This window comes from Podarcis vaucheri (genome assembly GCF_965113315.1).
Source record: "Podarcis vaucheri genome assembly, chromosome: 17".
Taxonomy (NCBI): domain Eukaryota; kingdom Metazoa; phylum Chordata; class Lepidosauria; order Squamata; family Lacertidae; genus Podarcis; species Podarcis vaucheri.
Window position 1 is genome coordinate 16,061,153 of NC_138755.1, and position 22,760 is coordinate 16,083,912.

A 22,760-nucleotide genomic window follows, 5' to 3' on the forward strand; every position below is an offset into this window, starting at 1 on the left:
AGTTCCCTGATGAGGAATCGCGAGTTGCGTTCGTAATTGGGCATCTTGAGAAGGGGGCGCGGGACTGGGTTCGACCCCTGATGGCAACGCACAACGATATCCTAAAGGACACTATGAAATTCTTTCGTGCAATGGATATCATGTTTTCCAGCGATATTGAGGAAGGGGTGGTACGCAGACAGCTAATGGCTTGCAAGCAGGGAAGCAGATCTGTCCGTGAGTACTGGACTGAATTTACCATGCTGATTCACAGATTGGGGTGGGATTTATCGGCGGCACCCATTCAGATGCTATTTGAAGAAGGTCTTTCTTCAGCTGTGAAAGACGAGCTGGCCAGGAGCCCCAGGGCGGGGTCTATGGATCAGCTGACCAAATCTGCGCTGACCATTGGAGCGCGCCAGGAGGCAAGAGCCTTGGAGAGGCGGGAAGGGAGAGGGGAACGTTGGAAGGAGTTACGCATTCCAGACATTCCTGAGCCAGCTTTCCCGCCGGCAGAGCCGATGGAAATCGGAACAGCCCGCGCGCGCGCAGTTTCAAAGCCCAGTGAGGGGGCGAAGAAGGAGGGAAAGGGAGCCCGGAAATGCTATCTCTGCCAACAGCCAGGCCACTTTGCCAGAGTCTGCCCCCAGAGGAAGGAATGGCAAGGGATGGTGGGAGCTGTTGAGGGGGAAGAGCAGGGAGAAACGGAGCAGGTAAAAGCCAACGCCTGGTTGCCAGCAGGGCACTGCAGCCAGGCCAAAGAGCAGTGAAAGTGCCCATGCCAGAAGCTCCTCGACCTGCTCTAGTGATTGAAGTGTCTCTAGAGCTGCAAAATGGACACCCCCTAAAAATAAAGGCGCTGTTGGACTCAGGCAGCTCCTGCAATTTCATGAGCAAGGAGTTTGCTGCTGAGCACCAGATACAGACTATCCCTTTAAGCAACCCCCTGCAGGTGACCACGATTGATGGCAGGGAACTGTTGGGAGGAGGCGTCAGCTTGCAGACCGTCCCAATGATAATGAGGGTGGCAAGGCACACAGAACTGATAGCGTTTAATGTGGCCACCTTGGGAGGCGGAGCGAGCGTTTGAGGAACTGAAAAGGGCCTTCGCCTCTGACGAACAACTTCTACATGTGGATTTACAAAAAAAGCTGAGGGTCGAAACAGACGCTTCTGACAGAGCCATAGGGGCGGTGCTTCTTCTGCAGCCGGGGAAGGAGGGGTCAGAGTGGCGACCGTGTGCCTTCTTTTCGCGAAAGCTGAACAAATCTGAGAGAAACTACACGGTGCACGACCGGGAACTTTTTGCGATTTATGAGGCCTTCCGGAGATGGAGGCACCTACTAATTGGTGCACAACAGAAGGTGCAAGTGTGCACGGACCATAAGAATCTAGAGTATTGGAGAACTGCGCGAGTGCTCAACCAAAGGCAGTTGAGATGGGCCCAGGAGTTCTCCAAATTTAACTTTGAGATTTGTTACGTACCAGGCCCGGAGAACGTTAGGGCGGACGCTCTCTCACGCAAACCTGAATATTTGGAGGGAGAGGGTGCACCCGAAGAGACCCATGTTATTCCCGAGGACCGCTGGGTGTGTGGGGCGGCTTTGGTGGGGCAAAGGGAACTGGTAGAGGGAACGGTGCAGGATGAATACGCCCAGGACAAACTCAGGGGTCTCAGGAGGGAGGGAGACAAACCCGGGGGTTTTGAGGAGAGAAACGGGGCGTTGTACTACAAGGGAGCGTTATACATACCTGAAGGGGAATTGAGGGAAAAGGTACTCAAGCAACTGCACGATAGCCCCACAGCAGGGCATTTTGGGCAACACAAAACCATGTGGCTGGTTACCAGGGAATTCTGGTGGCCCAAGGTCAGGGAAGATGTGCGTGAATATGTGAGAGGGTGTGACCGATGTCAACGAGCCAAGGGGGAGAGGCGGGCACCGGCAGGTTTATTAGAACCACTACCCACGCCGGAAAGACCATGGGAGGCAGTGGCAATAGATTTCATGACTGATCTGCCCAGGTCCAAAGGGAAGACAGCCATTATGGTTGTGGTAGACCTGTTAACCAAGATGGCCCACTTTATAGCCTGCTCACATGCGGTCACAGCAGAAGAAACCGCTAAATTGTTTGTGGAAAATGTGTTTAGGTTGCATGGTGCCCCCTTGAGGGTGGTTTCGGACCGAGGGAAACAATTTACTTCCAGGTTCTGGAGGAAGCTCATGAGCTTATTGCATGTAGAGGTGAATTTTTCCACTGCCCGTCATCCAGAAACCAATGGGCAGGCGGAAAGAGCTAATGGTGTCCTCCAGCAATATTTGAGGTGTTATGTGAATGACAGAGAGAATGATTGGGTGGAGAAGCTGGCGTTGGCAGAATTTGCCTATAACAATGCAGAGAACGTGTCCACGGGGATGAGCCCTTTTTTGGCCAATCACGGGTGTCATCCCCGAGCCTTCCCAGGGGGGGAGGGGGAGAACTGGAGCGTTCCTGCCGCAGAACAGTTCGTTGAAGAAATGGAAGCGATCCATCGCCAGCTCCAACTTAATTTAAACAGGGCGAAGGAGGAATATAAGAGGCAGGCAGACAAAACCAGAAGGGAAGGGGAAAGCATTAGGGTGGGGGACCAGGTGTGGCTGTCCACCCAAGGGTTACCATTTAAAGGAGGTTGTAAGAAGTTAAGACCCAAAAGACTGGGCCCATTTGAAGTCACGCAACAGGTCAACCCAGTGGCTTTCAGACTCCGGTTACTGAACCACATGAAGTTGCACCCAGTGTTCCACAGATCATTGCTGTCACCGTATATAGGGGACAGAGAGGGGAGGGTCAATAGGGGACCAGCTATGGAGGAAAAAGAACACAGCTACCATGTAGCGGAGATTCTCGATTCCAGGTGGAGGGGAGAGCAAGTAGAGTATTTGGTAATGTGGGAAGGGGAGCCGGAGTCGGAAAACACCTGGGTCAGGGCAGAGGATGTAGATGACGAGGTTTTGATTGAAACTTTTCATCAGAGATTCCCTAGAAAACCCCAGCCAGTGGCAAGGTTCCGGAGGGAATACTTCGCCACCACCGACGACGAAGAAGAGTTGGAGGGGTTCGCTGATTCCGAGGTGGAGGAGGATTCAGCGAGTCGGAACGGAGACCGATGGAGGGAATTGTTCGAGACGTCTGAAGATGAAGAGGATTCTTTTAGGGGTTTCAGCTCCTCACCGCCCAGAGGAGAAAGTAGGGGCGGGGGAGAGGGGGGCCCTGGAGGGGAGGTGGATGTCAGGGAACTGACATCGGAGGAAAGGGAAGTGGTAAGGCTCCCAGAGACTGGGAGAGAGTCAACAGCCAAAGCAGGGACCAGCAGGGGGAGCGCGGGGTCTCTGGAGGAGGATCTCAGTAATGCTGAGAGAGACGCAGCAGCCCAGGCAGGAAGCAGCAGGGGAGAGAAAGGGGTGAGAGACACTTCGAGCGAAAATAGCGGGGAGGTGTCAGAAGCAACTGCAGGGAGACCCATGCTTCGCCGGAAGCTGCCACGTCGTGAGTCCAGGAGACGCGTTTCCGTTAAGGAACTTCTTTGCTGGAAGCGCTTCCGCAGACAGCCACTGTCAGACTCTACTAGTGACTAGAGCAGACATGTCTGAGGAGCTCTGTCACACACAGAGGTTTGTGGGGTCGCACAAACTCTGAAGGGGCACAATTTTAAGCACAAGCAGCTAACCATCCCCTGACAGGTACTATCAACGACACTTGGACCTAATCCTTTTCATCTTGTTTTCTCAATGAGCTTCCTTACCTTGAGCAGACCCCAACTTTACAGACATGTAGCTACAACCTGGTTCTCTTTGCCAGAATACTAACTTAGACAAATATGGAGAACACATAATGAACTTCCTCTCCAGTTCCCATTCACCTTTCCTTGCTTTCTCCTATACACTTTAGGTGGCTTTTCTCATCATAGAACTTGTAAGCAGTAACTGACAAAATAATGGGCTGCTTCATTTTTGCCCAGATACTGCCCTAGGTCCCACAGATAGGTAACTTAGCTGTATACCATTCTTCTTTGGTTACTTCCTACTATTTTCATTTTAGACTACCCCTCTCCCCAAATAAAATATCTAGGATGTTTTCCTAGAAGTTTGGCTCTGCAAGTCCATATATATATGCAAGTCCATGCTTATACAGATAAATAACAATGGTAACATAAATGTGGTCTTAATTGCTACTGACTATGTACCTTTTCATTGACCTACTGAGTGGGAACCTGTTTGATACTGTGCAAATATGTGTGCTAGAATTCTACCCCATGTTTCATTATCGATAGTAAACTAAAACTGTAAAGCTCCCTTAGTCCAGCCATGCTCAGACTCCCGAATGTGAGATTTCCTCAAAGAAACAGAAGCAGGACCTGCCAACAAACAGCACAGCCACCAAACCCAAGAAACACACCATCCTTGCAGAAATGCACCATTCCCCACCATTCCAGCTGCAGCACTGAAAACTCCAAAATGGATACCAGATTCACTCAAATTACCCAAGGGCTTACGGACCAGAGGGAATGAGGTTATGACAAGTCAAGCAGGAACATCAGGGTTGCCAGTAGACTACCTAGCTACTGTTGGAGGAAAGCAAATACATTTTCTTCTCTGAATGTCCTAGTCAATGCATGTGCTGTTTCAAACCACTTCTGTTTTAAACAGAAGCCACTGTTTGTACAGCAATCTAGCCTGCTTGTGTTTGTAGTTCTCTAAGTTAACTCCATGCCTAAACGCTGAGCCATTTTTTTGTTTGCTGTTTTCTCCAAACGATGTGTGCGCTATTTCTCTCCTATCTCCACCAATCCTGTAAGAAGTTCCTGCATGAATAAGCCCTTCAAACTCCAGAAGCTGTGATTATTCCAATCTGATTCACCCAAGCTGCTAACAGCTACCTCCTCAAGGCTATTGTTTACATAATAATACTTGGAAGAAGGAATCCATGTGACATCCTGCCCAGACCAGGGTCTTTTTGAGAGCCAGGAAGAGGAGTCTCCATCTCCAATGGAGGCTCAGTCTAAGCCAGGTGGTTGCTGATGTAGCACTTACCTTGGAACTCTTTCCCAGGTTCCCTGGCCCTTCTTTTGTTGCAAAATATATACTCTTCCTCCTTCAAGACCAAGTAACAGACCTTGTCTTTTTACCTGCAAACAACTGTTGCTTTCCTCAGTTCAGAGATTTGTTTATAATGAGCACTTGAGGCTCCAGCAACAGCAGCAGGAATTCTTCTTTGAACTGTGGGACCACTTAGAGAAATGTAAATATTGTATTTCAGTGCAGTGCAGCTAAAAAGAGCTAAGCTTGTTTTTTTAAAAAGATACAAATACAGGAGGTGACTCCTATTGGGAAACAAATCTGGAACAAAGCCATCGTTGCATCCACACTCCTGCAATTTCCAGCTCAAATTACAGTGGTTATTCTATCCATGCATGGAGAAAATAACCATGATGTGATAGGTAAGCCAAACTGTTTTTAATAGTGTTTTATGTTTTGCTGTTTTACGACCACCTGATGTTTTATGATATGGCAGTATATAAATATTTTATAAATAAATGATCCTAATAAACAGTACTAGTGGCATGTGGTCATCTGTATACACCAAAAGGAACAAGGGCAGGGGAAAATGTATACTAAACATTTGTAAAACTAATGCAATTCGTTTATACACGCTATTCAAAATACTTAGTTTATTATATATTAGACACACATATATTACACACAGAATTCCAAAACTAAGACGAAAATACCAAATGGACAAGTGCCTGATCACTGCTGTTTCGGTCATTATCAATGGTGTCAAAACAAGAACAGTATATGTTTATTATACATAACATTTTGTAAATAAATAAATGCATTGATTACTTCTTCTGTTAGTACAAACAAGATCTTTAACCCTACACTGAGAGAGAAACTGCTTTTACGAATCCAGTGTTTGGGTCAAGAAGGGCATACAAATAAAATATTTGGCAGATTTGATTAAGCATCACACCACTTGCAAGAAGATGAAAACATCATGCCTTCACTGCAACATTCGTTTTCCATTGCACCGCCCTTGTGCTTGACCCAACCTATCAGCAAAGGGTTAAATATGTTTCTGCTAACATCTAACCACCTGATGTCCAATCATAAGTTTAAGAAGTAAACGAACCAATTAAAAAAGCATGTAATATTCCTAAAAGTCCATTTTGAAAACCACTAAGGAAACATTAAATCCTTAAGAGTCTATACATTGTTATTTTACATATAACCGTTGCTTTTTAAATTTATTTTCTAATTCTATATTTCTAGTGAATGTTCAAAACTGAGGGTATGTGACGGTAAATAGGGATACCCTGGAGAAAACATGGAATCCATTGCTGGACTGCATTCTCTAGTTCATTTTTAGTTATGAGTTTAGCAAAAGATGGAATATGATAAAGATTTGGGGGCAGGGGCAGAATTCTTCCCCTGGCCGGCAGAAACATCACATTTCTTAGGTTAAAGCTGGAAGCGCTGTACTGCTATTTTTGTTTCATGTTTGTGCAGTGTTTGCATAATGGGGGCCTATGGGGCTACAGGATCGTAACTCACAGATCCATCCTTAAGACTCCAGAACAACAGAATTTGGGGACTTGATTCTCAGGCCGCCCAAATACTGCTTCGGTTGTCATTGATGGTGATGAATACACATTAGACCAGCCTTCCCCAACCTGTGGGTCCCCAGATGTTGAATTACAACTCCCATCACCCCTAGCTAGCAAGGCTCAGGGATGATGGGAGTTGTAGTCCAACAACATCTGGGGACCTACAGGTTGAGAACCGCTGCATTAGACTGATATCTAGCAACAACTATTAAGTTTTTCTGGGAGAAAATCACAGCTAGCTTTTTTATTATTTCGAATAAATCTTTAATTTCTAATTGAGGCATTGTTACTTTAAATAAAAGTTTGTTTTAATTATCTGATTATCCTGCAGATAACAATGTAACAATACTCTTGTCATGAAGCCATAAAGTCTGGCCTTTTAGCCTTATGCTACTGTGCTATAATCTCAGACCATGGTTCCCAAATTCCACCACCACCACCCCAGACAAATAGATAACTGCAGAGTATCTAGGCAGACCATTTTTCTGTCTGTTGTTCACCAATTTATTGAGCTGTGCTAGATGCTAAAGTCAGGCTGCAGGCGATCTGAATAAAGCCCACAAACCACCGATAGCCCATTGACAGGGCTGGGCCACTGATATGGTTTTCAGCATCGCAATATATCACCAGCTAAACACTGTGATTTACTGATATATCATGATGTCTGAAATAAGGATGGAACTGTCTAGAGGCGAACATGGGCCACACACTGGGAACCTGTGATATAAGAGGTAATCTGAATACACAGTGCTAAACCTTCCAATAAAGTATCAGATTCAGGATGTAGGGAAGAGTATTCTAGGAGGAAATATTTTCCCATATCAAAAACCTCCTGACCATGAAAACCATTAGGGATCTAGGCCAGGCATCTGCCTGAAATTCTAGTTCTCCACTTAAAGTGATAAATCATTCAGACATGATCTCTCCAACTTCTGTGTTCTGAGCTGATAAAGTTCCCAGAGATTTTTATGCCAGTCTTCAATAACAAAGGGGAGAAGTGTGAACCAGGAGATACCCTTGAGTCATAGAATCAGCAACCTCTATTTATTTAGATAGTTCTACATGCGGGTGGCGCTGTGGGTTAAACCACAGAGCCTAGGTTTGCCGCTCAGAAGGTTGGCGGTTTGAATCCCCGCGACGGGGTGAGTTCCTGTTGCTCGGTCCCTGCTCCTGCCAACCGAGCAGTTCGAAAGCAAGTCAAAGTGTAAGTAGATAAATAGGTACCGCTCTGGCGGGGAGGTAAACGGCGTTTCCATGCGCTGCTCTGGTTCACCAGAAGCGGCTTAGTCCTGCTGGCCACATGACCTGGAAGCTGTACGCCGGCTCCCTCAGCCAATAAAGCAAGATGAGCGCCGCAACCCCAGAGTCGACCACGACTGGACCTCATGGTCAGGGGTCCCTCTACCTTTACTTTTACACCACTATTGTGGTGTATTGGGTGGTAGAGGAGGGGTAGTACCTGGAGGGGCCACCTTTGGTCCCGACCCTGCACTCAGCACTCATCTGTGGCTCCTAGAAGCTGCCAACACGCGACAGCAGCTACACCCTGTGAAAGGCTTTGGCTGGCCAGCTAAAATATGTGAGTTATGGACTTGCCCTGCATGTGGAAACAGGCTCCAGTGGATTGATCGGATGAGATCAATAGTGGGTCCAATGGTCAAGAAGGCAGTTTCTGCATGTGCTGTAAAGGGAATTGAGGGGCAGATGGAACTCATCAGCCTGGTAATTTAGCCCATATAGGAGAATGAAAACTCTGATCCTAAACCTCCACTGCCTTGTGGGATTTCCTCAGGAGAAGGAGTAAACTCTACACAAATGCAGAGCAGGGTCCCTAAGATGGTTGGATAGCACCTTGAACACCTCTTTTCTTCAACTCCTGCAGCTGAGCTGGTGCCAAACATATTGCTCTGCTTTCCTTTGGACCACAGAGTTTTAAAATATTCTGTTCGTATTCTGTTCATTCACATTCAACTGATTTGATTTTCTGGCATCTGTCAACCCAAAAAAAATATAATTTCTCAATGAAAATTTAAGATGTAGCATAGCTATCAGGGCTTTACAGCAGAGTTTCGTTTCTGGTTTTTTTGAGCGATAAAATAAACTTACTGAGAAGAAATAGTTTCTGGTTGGAACTTTCTGTATAATTAACATGGTACTATCGCTTGTTAACTGTGTACAAATACTTGTAGTCCGGCACAAGACCAACGTATTTCAATACAACCACAGGCCAAGCCAGCAAAACAGACACAAAAACTAACAAAAGGTTGCCTGCTGGTCTATGGAGCATCGCATTTGATGCACAGAGATTCAAGGCACACATCATTAATCACAGTGAGGGTTAATCGCATCATCTTCACAAAGAATCTTTTTGTCTTGGCAGTAAAGCATTGCTTGATTCTACTATGAGTCTCACCAACAGATTTATACATGGCAAAAACAAAGTGTTGATTTTGCCTGATGTGTGAACTCTTTGGGTGGGATTGTGAGAATCCTAGAGATGGTTTGCCGAAAAGCAGATGGATTACCAGGGGACTGTTTATTGCATCCATCCTCTTAATGCATCCATCCTCTTTGTTAAGTATGTTCTTTGACCTAAGCAAGATTTATCTCCACAATCCTCATCTCTCTAATGTTCCAGTCAACCGTGTTCTCACCAGCGATATCCACTCCACAATCACAAGTGCAGCTGAATTGCAGCACAAAGCATTATCTTTGTATCTGCTTTTTAAAAAATAAATTTATATAACCAAGAAGAAACAACTACATACAATCAGAGAGTCTTCTCCAAATACAACACAGAACCTTGTAAAAGTGCATATGCTAAAAGCATCACAATCTTAACGAACACAAAATGATACACAATAACCTCCATCGCTTGGACTGTTGTCCACAAATGAAAAGATAGACTGAAATAGCAGGAGGAGTTTGAATGGTTATGGTTTGCATAACTTAGGCAAAGACAGGAGGAAAGAGGAACAAATGCTAACTAAAAAATATATGCCTCTGTTTAATTTCGGGGATAGGATTTCAACACCAGAAACATTGAAATAAATTCAGTGTATTACCACAAAGCAGGCAAAATCTAGAGAAAACTAGGCTCACGCAAGTCCCATCAAAATAACTACTATTCAAAGATAGTTCACTAGCCTTATCTTATGCCCTCCAGATGTTGTCCTCCAGCTCCTATCAGACCCAGCCAGCATAGTCATTGTTCAGGGATACTGGGATTTATAGTGCAACAAAACGCACAGGACAGCAAGTTGGTGAAGTCTGGCTTCCACTATAGAGCAGGGTCAGCAAACCTTTTCAGCAGCGAGCTGGTCCACTGTCCCTCAGACCTTGTGGGGGGCTGGACTATTTTTTTTTGGGAGGGGGGAATGAACGAATTCCTATGCCCCAGAAATAACCCAGAGATGCATTTTAAATAAAAGAACACATTGTACTCATTTAAAAACATGCTGATTCCTGGACCATCTGCGGGCTGGATTGAGAAGGCACTTGGGCCTTAGTTTGCCTACCCATGCTATAGAGCAGTGGTTCTCAACCTGTGGGTCCCCAGATGTTGTTGGACTACAACTCCCATCATCCCTGAGCTCTAGCCTTGCTAGTTAGGGGTGATGGGAGTTGTAGTTCAACAACATCTGGGGACCCACAGGTTGAGAAAGGCTGCTATAGAGCAATTGTTGCAGGTAAATTTCAGCTTCTATGCAGTCTTGTTACTTCACTAGGCTATGCTCCGGAACTGGTTTTGTCTTACAGTCACAACTTAAAGCCAGACCTCTGAAGGGTTATGGGAGGGAGATACTCCTTCTGGTTTGCTCCCAGCCTATACTGACTGAGCTACTGGTTCCAGCTCACCATTCAGATCTTCTCTCTTGAATTCAGAGCAGCCTGGTAGAGCAGCCAGAGCTGCAATAGATCTCCCTCCACTTTGGCATACTTGACCTCTGTAGACCACTTCTCAACCAACTGATGCTCTTCTCCCTCATACCTGTTACAGTGCAAGTTTCTCTTTCTTTATGACAGCCTTTCTCAATCTGTGGGTCCCCAGATGTTGTTGAACCACAACTCCCATCACCCCTAGCTAGCAAGGCCAGAGCTCAGGGATGATGGGAGTTGTAGTCCAACAACATCTGGGGACCCACAGGTCGAGAACTGCTGCCTTATGAGTTCTGGGATAGGAAGGAGCCAGAAGAGCACTGCTACGGGAGGAGAGTTTGCCACCAACAGTTCCAACCACAGCTCTAGTGCCTGTTACACCTGTTCTTCCTAATATCTCTGAGTTCCTCTCTCCTGCCATTTAGAATAACGCTCTAAATGCTAAATGCCATTTTTCACATGCACCATATTATTTAAAAGATAGGCCAGTCCTACCGTATCTTCAATTCTGTGGTTCGTATTCAGCAAATCTGAAAGGAAATCTTCATTAAGACTCTCTCTCCGAATCAAGGTAAACTCGCGCAGAAAGATGGCTCCCTGGCTTTGGTCGCCACCAACCTAGAAACATAAAATACTATCGTTTAGAAAAATAATGCTTTATCTTTGCTGGCAACATCATAGAAAGGAAGAACAATTTCTGAACTGTCTGCAAAAACAGTGTAGAAATATGCTGATGCATAAGAAAGTGAAATATTTAATCAGCTTTTTTTATACAGCCAACCATGGACACATTGCATAGTGCAACAGGAGTAATAAACCCCAAATAACAAGAAAGGAAAAGCAATGATCCCAATTATTAGGGTGGGAAAAGTTGAAGTCTATAAAATCTCAAATGATCAATTTTTCAAGTTCTCTTTGGAATTATATGCTAAACCAAAATATGTAGTTTAAGATTGTATAGAGCCTTCCTTTAAAAAAATAAACAACATATTTAGATGACACACAAAAGCATATATTAAAAAATGTTTAGGGGTACTATCATTTTGACTCAAGAAAGTCATCATTTTATAGTTCAAATCGGGGGAAATAAATACAGTAAATGGACAAAAGTACAAAGATTCATAAAATGTTTAGGGGTATGCGTACCCCTGCGTCCCCCCAGAAAAAAAAGCACTGGATCTATCAGCACCAATTGTACAAAGAGAAACTTGATAAAGGTAATTTATGAATGACATTCAATCAAGCTTATATTACAGTTGCACTCAAACCAGATAAAGATCACACTCAGTGTGCAAATTATCGGCCTATATCACTGATTAATGTTGATACAAAGAATTTAACAGTGACTTCAGCAATTAGAATCCAGCAATTGATAATGCCCGTTATTGAGAATGACCAGACTGGTTTTATAAAAACGAGGCAAGCAGCAGTTAATATGAGATTAGTGGTGGATTTCATGAAAACAAAGATCACCACAGCCAATCACAAACAAACAACCACACCCCCAACCCCAACCTCTCTCACCACCAAAGGAACACAAGTGAATAGCAGAGAACCTGCACAAGTGACACTGACACAAAACCCCATATATATTAAGTATAATAGAAACATCGCCACCCACCCCCCACTCACCTTTCCCCCTCCACGTCTTTCCCCCTTTTCTTCCTAATGTCTCAACAAATGAAAAAGATGTTACTTGGAGAGAGAGAGAGAGAGAGAGAGAGAGAGAGAGAGAGAGAGAGACATTGCACATACTTTTGTAAACCAAGAAAATCTAGAAGAAGAAGAAGAAGAAGAAGAAGAAGAAGAAGAAGAAGAAGAAGAAGAAGAAGATGATTAGTGGTGGACTTAAGCAAAAATAAAGACCAATTTCTAATGTTACCATTAGATGCTGAAAAGCCTTTTGACACAATTTATATACAGTATAGAGAGGTAGCTTGAAATAAATTTTGATTTCATAAAATGGATTAAGATATTGCATGACTTGCCTACACCTAGAGTTAAAATGAATGGTATCGCGGACCCACTCCCAGTGACCCATCCCCACCCCCCAAAGGAACAAGGCCTGAGCAAAACTATAACCCGTATAGCCATGGCTAGTATTTATACAAACTTAGCAAATGCCAGCCATCTAAATGCTATGTCCCAGATCAGCCTCACCTATGCTTTGGGCGACATTTCCATCAGCCCCAACCAGCATGGCCAATGGTCAGGGATATTGAGGGTTGCAATCAAACAACATCTAGATGGCAGCCTGGGTTGGGGCTCTGTGGGTAGTTAACAATGAGTGGCTGGGAGCCACCTGTCACAACTTGTGACATTACTGCTACTTCCCTCTACTACCAATAAGCTCACCTGGGGTTGCATGGATATGTGAGGAATAAACTATGTATTACTAGCAGCCTGCATAGTATACAGTAATGTTAGCCCACATCTGGTGAACTTAAAGAACAGCAGTTTGTAGCTTGACAACTTATATTCCTGCTACAGCAATTGGCCCAAGAAAGTTTTTTTGTCTCATACTTCTTATTGCTGCTTTTATACCTCCCTGGTTGGTTTGTAGACTGCAAAGCTACCTTGGAAATGCTCAGAGAGCTTACACTTTATTAGGAAAGCTATGGGTTTAACCCATCTGTCTATATACCACATGACTTTGTCTTAACTATGAAACCAGGACCAGTCCATCACTCACGGGCAGCTATATGGCATTTTAGGGTATAAGGATGCGATCTTTTCACATGTAGAATGAGCAGTGGTGTGTTTCATAGTTACTGCGCCTTCCGTTGAGATGGCTGGAGAGAAATCAACTGAGGAGGAAAGGAGAGGGGTTGAGGAAAAAAATAATACCGAAAAGGGTGGATGGAAAATTCGAGGTCTCTCAGCACAGAATAGCCTTAGTTTTATACTTTGTAATATGTTGGAGAGAATTCCTTGAGTTCATGGCTGTGAAAAGGAGAGGGAGGTGTTCAGCCCTTCTGAGTGCACTGAACGCTTGTGCTGTAAAATTAAATGTTAAAAATTATATTATTCCTGTAGTATAAGACATATATGGTTTTATGAGCATGGGGAATTTTTTTAAAAAAAACAAAACAGGTGCATGGACTTTGCATTATGTGGTTAACAGTGAGGTACACACCCAACTGTATTACATAAGACTCAGTGTGCCATAGCAACACTGAGTACAACATGAATCAGGTGGGAATTGAAAAAATATCTCAAAAGGAATGGTAAAGTGCCACAACAAGCTTGCAGCTGTGGCGAGTTCTAAAGAGCAAAGAGCCATACCCAGGGGAAAAACTACTCATTATGAGAGGCGAACATGCTTGTAAGCTCAGTGTTACTCACATATTTTTAATAAATGCAAATCTGTTTGCAGCTTAGTGTATTATTTGTGCAGCTACTCTCTATGCAGATGTACACCACTCAAGATAGAGCTATTATTATTATTATTATTATTATTATTATTATTATTATTATTATTATTATTATTATTATTTATACCCTGCCCTTCCCGGTTCAGTAAACCGGACACAGGGTGGCTAACAACAAATTTAAAACACTTAATTGTAATACAACATAGAAGCAGCATATAATACAGTATATAAACATGAGTAACAATAAAATTCAAAGTTCAGAAATCAATTTAGGGGAAATCCATCTAATAAGCATTAGATATTCACCAGGGCTAGCTGGCTGAATTAGTCCTCCTTGGGCCAGCGAGGAGGCCAGGGGAGAATTAGCTGTGGGGTCTCAGAGCGGGTGGTCTTCATAAAAGGGGGGAGGGAGGGGAGAGAAGGGAAATAAAAGATCAGGCTGATTTCAAATTAAAGGCCAGGCGGAATAGCTCTGTCTTACAGGCCCAGCAGAAGGAGGTTAAATCCTGAAGGGCCTTAGTCTCCTGGGACAGAGCATTCCACCAGGTCGGAGCCATCACTGAGAAGACCCTGGCCCTGGTGGTAATCTGACTTCCTTAGGGCCCGGGACCGCTAAACTATGATTATTCATGGACCTTAAGGTCCTCTGCGGGGCATACCAGGAGAGGCGGTCCCGTAAATACGAGGGCCCTAAAATAAGAAATAAGGGGCAGAAATTATTCTCTTGAGAACAGGTCAAGTGGACCATTTTTCAATTTAAAAGTGTCACCTGTGCCCTGAACCATTTTTCTTTTTTCTTTTTTTGCTGCTGCAAATTAGGGTGGCTAATTTGATACGTTTTTGGGCTACAGCTCACATCATCTCTGCATATGCCGGCTGGACACATGGGAGTTGTAGTCCAACAACATCTGGAGGTCCACAAGGTCTTTATTCCTGTTCTCCTCAACACGGAAGCTCCTCAGAAGAGGCAAAAATCTCTGGCTGCTTTATATCCCGTTTCTGATTTTTTTTGGTTCAATTATCAGAAGCCAGAGATTAGCATGAGCTCAATTTATTGAGCCCAGGGATAGGCAGCAGTCACGATGCTTATAATTAAACACAAGGAATCTGTGTTTATGATTAACTGGCTCAAGATACAGTGCAGTCCCAGCAGGAGAGGAATTAAAAATGTTTCAGTGTGAAATGACACTTAATGAGTGCTAATTGCTTATGATAAGGTCCTGACTTCTCTCGACTGACTGAGAGAGCAAACATTTCTGGACCATCACAAAAAATGCCCTGTTAGTGCAACCCAGGCCTCTTGCTCTGCAAAATTGCTTGGACAAGGAATGACTTCCTGTTCGGGCTTCCAGATGTGTCCGCATTGCTGCTCGCTGCCAAAAACACTTGCTGATTAGCACTGCTGTGTTGCTTCAAGCAAGGGTGGGTTTATTTTCATATAAAAAGGGAGTGGGGAAGGAGAGAGAAATATAAGGGGTGCTGAAAAGAGACAAAAGTTGTAAGCAGTCACATCAAGCCCATGTTTAGATGCTTTTGAAGGAGTCCCTTTCAAAGAGAAGAATATGATTGAAGTTATAAAGTCATGCGTAAAAGAGAAAGAGGGAGATGCTATTTACTTTCACGAAATACGAGAGCTAAAAGCGATCTCGTGAAAATTAACCACCCAGCAAGATTAAAGCAAAAGGGAATTCTGCGTATACACTGTGCACTATGGCAAGAACCAGAAGCGTACCAAAGATTCAAATTTAAATAAAAATAGATTAAATGAATCCATAAAAGGCCAGATACCTTATTTGCCAGATGGTGGGATGAACATCAGAGTACAGAGCTCTGTTATCACCCTGTGTTGTTAAAACCCAATGGAAGAGTCACATCCTGGCTCTTTGTCCGAGATAGCTGGGTGGAGGATGGACTGTTAAACTGACTTCATGTAATCTACGGAACTCAGTTAATTAACAATTAACTGACATTTCATTTCCAGGAATGTGGAAGAAACAACAAAGGGATCATCTATCTTGGGACCTGGACCTCACCAACAGGAAGGAACTGATCAACGAAGAGGAAGTACTGGGAAGTTTGGGAGAAAGTCCTCTTGGGTTTCATGATACAGAGGCAAGGGAAAGCTGAGGGTAGTGTAGGTGATACCCTCTGGACTTTAAGAAGGCTGGTTTCAAGCTTAAGGAACTAGTGGATGAGATTCCATGGTGAGAAATACTCAAAGAGAAGGGAGTCGAAGATGCATAGGGGTTTCTTAATGGTGAAATATTTGAAGGCACAAATGCAGACAAATCCAACAAGAAAGAAGAGTAGGAAGGACCCACAAAAACCAGTGTGGCTGCAGAAGGAAGTTACAGATAAACTGAGATTTAAAGAGGGTGTGTGCATAAGAAATGAAAGAAAGGGGAAATTCATGTATGAATAGCCAACATTTGTAGGGAGATGGTCAAGTGAGCCAAAGCTCTGGATGAGCTCAGGACTGCAAGAGATGTTAAAAATAATAATACTAATAAGGTTTCACATGTAAAACAAAGAGATATAAAACAGGTACAGTGGTACCTTGGGTTAAGAACTTAATTCGTTCTGAAGGTCCATTCTTAACCTGAAACTGTTCTTAACCTGAGGTACCACTTTAGTTAATGGGGCCTCCTGCTGCCGCCACACAGCCGCCATGTGATTTCTGTTTTAATCCTGAAGCAGAGTTCTTAAACCGAGGTACTATTTCTGGGTTAGCGGAGTCTGTAGCTTGAACCGTCTGTAACCTGAAGTGTCTGTAACCCGAGGTACCACTGTATATGAAATAATTATCAATATACTGCAACACATTAGCTACAATTCTTTCTCTCCCAGGTGTTTTGGATCATTTATTACAGCACTCCTGAAAAGTTGCTAAAACGACTTCCGGATAATGGTTTTGAATTATCTTGTTGAGTTCATGCTTTTAAAGACAAAAGTACTTTTTTGCTGTACATCTCCAAGGATACAAAGAGGGTGCCCATATCTGACTGCCCTATTTAAAAGAAAAAGGAGTTGCGTTAATGGGACAGTCTGAGGATGTGTTACAACAAGCCCAAGAAATTCCCAGTTCAAATAGCAATATATTTCACAAGGGCATGTTTTTCATTCTGCTTGAAAATGTTCCCACCAGAAATTCTAGTTGCCCTTGAAATATGTTAAATCTCTCTTGCCCCCCCCCCAAAAAAAACCCTTTCTTTCTACAGAAACTGAATTCAGGGTTTGCAGCAAGACTCTGACTCTTTTCCATGGCCTGTGAAGGAAATGTGGCTTTGTGCTAATTATTTTCAGTCCTCAAGCAGCCACAATAGATAAGCCTGGTTAATGTATTCATTGAAATAAATTATTTGAGCTCCATTTCAGCCTCTCCTTTCTCAAGGAACAAAAGCAACAAAAAGTGATTTGCATTCAAGATTACAGCGTGAAGTTGCCCCCTCGGACAAAGCCACCAGCAACTTAACATCTGAGGTAGACATTAGCAGTGATGGGGATGTTATTTGTAAAGCAAGCACACGCCTACACTTGACCCAGAGTGTTCTAACAACAGAGAAAGCCAACATGGCCCCAGCAAATGGAGTGGCAAAAAAGAGAGAATGGGGGAAAAGAAAAAAAGAACGTAACAAAAAAAAACAACACGCCAATACTTCTGCTGCCAAGCAACCTTGGCTGAAAAAAAATATGGGCAGCAGACTGTGGGAAAGAAAGATGAACTCATATAGGAGCAAACAAATCAAAGCTTTACATCTGCTTTAAAACCCTGTTGATTAGAACAACCTTGCTGCTGGGCCACCAAGGCATGGCGAAGACAAAAAGGAAGGATGAGGTATCCTTTATAAGCTTGAGCAAATTGCGTTTTACAAAATTAACCCACTTGGAGCTTGAAAGGTGTTGTGAAAAACTGAGGGACGGGTGGGTTGAGCCAGGTTTTGCCACTAAATGTCCCCCAAAAGCAAAAGGAAAGATGAATTTATAAAACCGTTCGGGCAAAAGATCTTCAGGGGTTTGAGAAATGCTAAGAAAGAATAAGCCTAACGGTTAACGGTTTTAAGTTCAGTGGTATTTTTATTTGCACATGGAATTGTAATGCTGCTATTTTAGCTAATTTTATTATTTATATATTTTACACTTTAAAAAAATTTAAACTGCCTTGAGATGCTTTTTACCTATAAAGCTTGCCTAAAAATATTTTTTTTATAATGATAAGTAATAATTCACATACAGTGGTACCTCGGGTTACATACGCTTCAGGTTACAGACGGTTCAGGTTACAGACTCCGCTAACCCAGAAATAGTGCTTCAGGTTAAGAACTTTGCTTCAGGATGAGAACAGAAATCGTGCTCCGGCAGCGCGGCGGCAGCAGGAGGCCCCCATTAGCTAAAGTGGTGCTTCAGGTTAAGAACAGATTCAGGTTAAGTACAGAACTCCGGAACGAATTAAGTACTTAACCCGAGGTACCACAATATTCCCATTTTTAGTCATTCCTGATTAAAATGAGTCTCTACACAATCTTTCCAAATCATTCTGGTTCGCAGGCTTTTCCCCCGTTAAAAGCCAGGATCTAGACCAGCCATTTCCAGCCTGCTGCCCCCAGATGTTTGGGATAGCTCAGTCAGTAGAGCATGAGACCCTTAATCTCATGGTTCGAGCCCCACCTTGGGCAAAAGATGACCCTTTTAGTCCCTTCCAACTCTACAATTCTATGATAATTCCATCAGTCCTTGCTAAAAGTCAGGGGTGATGGGAATTATAGTCCAAAACATATCAGCCAATAAAGCCAGATGAGCGCCGTAACCCCAGAGTCGGTCACGACTGGACCCAATGGTCAGGGGTCCCTTTACCTTTACCCTATATTTTTATCTTGTGAACCGCCCTGAAATCTTTAGATGAAGGGCAGCATATAAATTTAATAGATAACAATAATATTAAGGATCTCAGTTCCATACCCCCACATCTGAATTTCTTTTATCTTCCTCTCCTTACATCAATCTGATTCTTTATCCAAAGTTCTCTGTCCGTATAGGAACTGGCGTAAACACCCCTTCATAGAATAAAGGTCAGAAGACCACTAGAAAGAATTCAAACATTCAACAACATGTTATCAAGTGATGGGACATCAAGTGATGAACACACACGTGCAAATCTCAATTGGTGGTGCTTCAGGGTAGGAAATTTTATATCAAGCTTTGTTGTCTGGATGGTTTCCATTCCATCAACTACAGGTACTTGCTGTGCTACACCTTAGAAAGATCGTCTGTAGGTATACTGGAGCAGGGCAAAGTATGCTTTTAAATACTCCCATTCCCCAGAATCAAAGAGCTGAGTGGCAGGTTCATTCTGGGTACTGCCCAACACATAATGTGGGTGCAGACATTTCTGATTTACAGGGGTTTGGCAGGCCGTACTGACAACGGGTGGCAGCCTCTGAGCCTCTTGGGCTTGCTGATCAGAAGGTCAGCGGTTCGAATGCCCGCGAAGGGGTGAGCTCCTGTTGCTCTGTCCCAGCTCCTGCCAACCTGGCAGTTCAAAAGCATACCAGTGCAAGTAGATAAATAGGTACTGCTGCGGTGGGAAGGTAAATGATGTTTCCGTGCTCTCTGGTTTCCAGAAAGCTGTCTGTGGACAAACGCCAGCTCCCTTGGCCTGAAAAGCGAGATGAGCGCCGCAACCCCATAGTCATCCTTGACTGGACTTAACCACCCAGGGGTCCTTTACCTTTTACCTTACTGACAACTCCCATCACACACATGCTCAGTAGGACTGTTCTCTCTCTCTCTCACACACACACACACACACACACGGAGGCTGGTTTTTGAGAAACACAAAACCACAGTCCCCTAGGCATATGGAACTCCTTGTAGAGTTCTTTGGATCTTGGCCATTGCATGTTCAAGTAAACCCAGGGTTGTTTGGGGGCTTTTTAAAAGCCTTATTTTCACTTTGTGGAAAGCTAAATTAAAATCAATGTTTCCTTCCACCCAGTGTTGTGGGTGGAGAACTTCTCGACGTATCTAATATCAGCTGTTCCCCGCTAGTTCCATATCAAAAGGAAATGTGCATCATTTAAATAATTTCATCAGGCCCATCTTTCCGTGAGAAGTCTTAAGTTTGAGGGTCTTTTTCCCATGCTTGATTTATATGCCCCCCCTCCCCCAGATGCGTTTGATTGGGATGGGATTTTTAATGTTTCCTGCCAATGGTAAAACTGGTTTTAATAACTGATAAATCTCTATTCCGTTTTTTAAAATACTACATGGTATACAAATATAGTTTTTTTTATGATGCTGGAAATTTTTTCTTTTTATCTCTCCAATTTGGATATGCTGTAATCTTTGTCACATGTGTTATTAATGAAACAAGCTGGGTCACACTCTTGCAGCTCGAACCTTCTCAGATCATTGTGCAGTAAACACGGAATTTATTTTTTCTATATTATGTTACTCTATATGATGATGGCACGGGAAAGAGGCTTTCATCATTGCTGGGAGAAGAGATGCAGCTCAAAGAGCCTGAGACTTTGGGCACTGAAAAGGTCTGATGTTCTATCCCAAGTAGAGATGGGGATGTCCCTTACCTGAGGAACTCTGAGGAACCACAGCTAGCCAGTGTAAACAATACAGAGTTAGAAAAATCAGTGGTCTGACTTGGTATAAACCAGCTTCCTTTGTTCTTTCCTTCTTTGTTAAAGATATTTAAGCTTGGGCTTGGATGCTTTTAAAAACATTTATCCTCTTGGTTTTAATGTATCCATGTGGGGTTCATTGTCTGTTTCTTTGACTGTAAGTCGCTTCGGGTTGCCGTGGACGAGATAAAGTGACCGAAAAAATTAATAAATAATAATAAAATTAAAAGCTATGGGACAAAATCAGTGAACTTCTATTTAATGCCAGTATGTGCCTTTCTAATCTTTAGTTCCGTAACTGCTTTTAAATGCAACCTCCATGTAAGATTTATTTCAAAAAATTATATATACAGGTAAGGACTTTTAAGCCCTATTGATTTTAATTGGGGGGGGGGGTATGAATATGTTCTTAAAACTCAAGAGGACCAAATAGTTAGTTTTACTTGAACTGTATCTACTGCATTCACATGCATGGGCATTCTTGTACAGTGGTACCTCGGGTTACATATGCTTCAGGTTACATACGCTTCAGGTTACAGACTCCGCTAACCCAGAAATAGTGCTTCAGGTTAAGAACTTTGCCCAATGGTTATAAGCAAAGCCTTCGTCTTGATTGGAATGACATGCTTGGAAGCAAAAGCAGGGTCAACTGAATTACTAGATGCCACTGGGTCTATCATGACATTGGCATCCTGGCTGGTCTAGGACCAATGGCAGAATCAACTGAATGTTCCTCTGGGGGCACTGGTATCCTATCCTGTGACAACTGGTCCGAAGAGTTGCAGGGGCAATGGAATCTTACTGATGTGGGAGCTCATCAGGACCTTTCAGAGGTTTGTTGAGGCCTGGGCCACTTCTGGCTTTTGAGGTCACAAACCATAACAAATGCAGCCCAGCCAAAAATGACATATGGGAACAAAATAAGTCATCACCACCTTCCAAAAAGGGGATAGGAGTAAGAATTAATTAGATGGTTTTCTAGACTTTTTCCTGTGAAATGCAGTAATTGTTGTGGGAAAATATCCCTTTCGCGTAATATTAACCCTGATATTAACCCTAGTATCACAGTTGATGTTAAGCACATGACAAAATATATACAGTGGTACCTCAGGTTATAGACCCTTCAGGTTACAGACTCCGCTAACCCAGAAATAGTACCTCGGGTTAAGAACTTTGCTTCAGGATGAGAACAGAAATCATGCAGCAGTGGCGCGGTGGCAGCAGGAGGCCCCATTAGCTAAAGTGGTGTCTCAGGTTAAGAACGGACCACCAGAACGAATTAAGTTCTTAATCTGAGGTACCACTGTATCAGTTAACAAAGCAATTTGTTTAGTCAATCACATCTCTTATCTGCTTTTATCTATAACTCTGAGCTCAGAGTTCATGCCATGAATTGATGCAAATAGAAACAAGTTGTGAAATGCCAAAAAGAATCAACAAGTGTCTAAATGGGAGGCCCTCTTTGAGCTTGAGGCCTCAGGCCAAATGGCCCTCCTCTCCAATTCACTTCTGCTCCCAGTGTGAGGCCACCTATATATTGTATCAGTAGTCACCTTTAATTCCCAAACCTATAAACAGTGCCACCTTGGTTTACGAACTTAATCCGCTCCGGAAGTCCGTTCTTAAACCAAAGTGTTCTTAAATGAAGGCGTGCTTTCCCATAGCAGCGGGGGACTCAATTTACAAATAGAACACACTCAACAGGAAGCGGAACATGTTCTGCTTCCAAGGCAAAGTTCACAAACCAAAACACCTACTTCTGGGTTTGCAGCGTTCTTAATCCAAGTTGTTCATAAACTAAGCTGTTCTTAAACCAAGGAATAGTCACTACTAATATTCCCACCTAGGGTAGAAGCAACTTTGAGTGGGACAAGGGGGTAGAGACTTTCCAGTGACAGAACTTTGCTCCATAAAGTGCCATTGGCCTCCTCCCTTGCCATTTCCCACTGGTAGCCCAATGCCGTTTTACTACAGTAGGGTCTGTTGCATGTGGCAGATGTTTTTATGCTTAACTGCTGATCCTATCTCCTTGGTTGTTGGTTTCAAGTTGTTGGTTTTACGAACAACAATTTAAAAGCCCACTTTGAATGTTGCTTTTGCACCAGAAAAGTGGGGTATAATTGTATGAATAATGTGCAACTCTCTTAACCCAGATGAAAGCATACACAGAAAACAGAGGGACAGCGTGCAGGATGCTGGCATCTCCTCAAAATGTCATGAGCTTTAGGAAGTATAGAGATCACAGCTTCAAAG

The 22,760-nt window shown here is 43.4% G+C and overlaps 1 protein-coding gene across 2 annotated transcripts in view; it reads right to left on the reverse strand.

Annotated features, from left to right (window-relative positions):
* The window catches only part of ADAMTSL1 (ADAMTS like 1), a 486,607-nt gene that overhangs the window by 405,127 nt on the left and 58,720 nt on the right, over window positions 1-22,760 (reverse strand). For both annotated transcript variants that reach the window (XM_082204524.1, XM_082204522.1), the window contains exon 2: window positions 10,997-11,119. In XM_082204524.1, coding sequence (XP_082060650.1) covers window positions 10,997-11,119 — 123 coding nt within the window. The remainder of the gene's footprint in view (window positions 1-10,996; window positions 11,120-22,760) is intronic.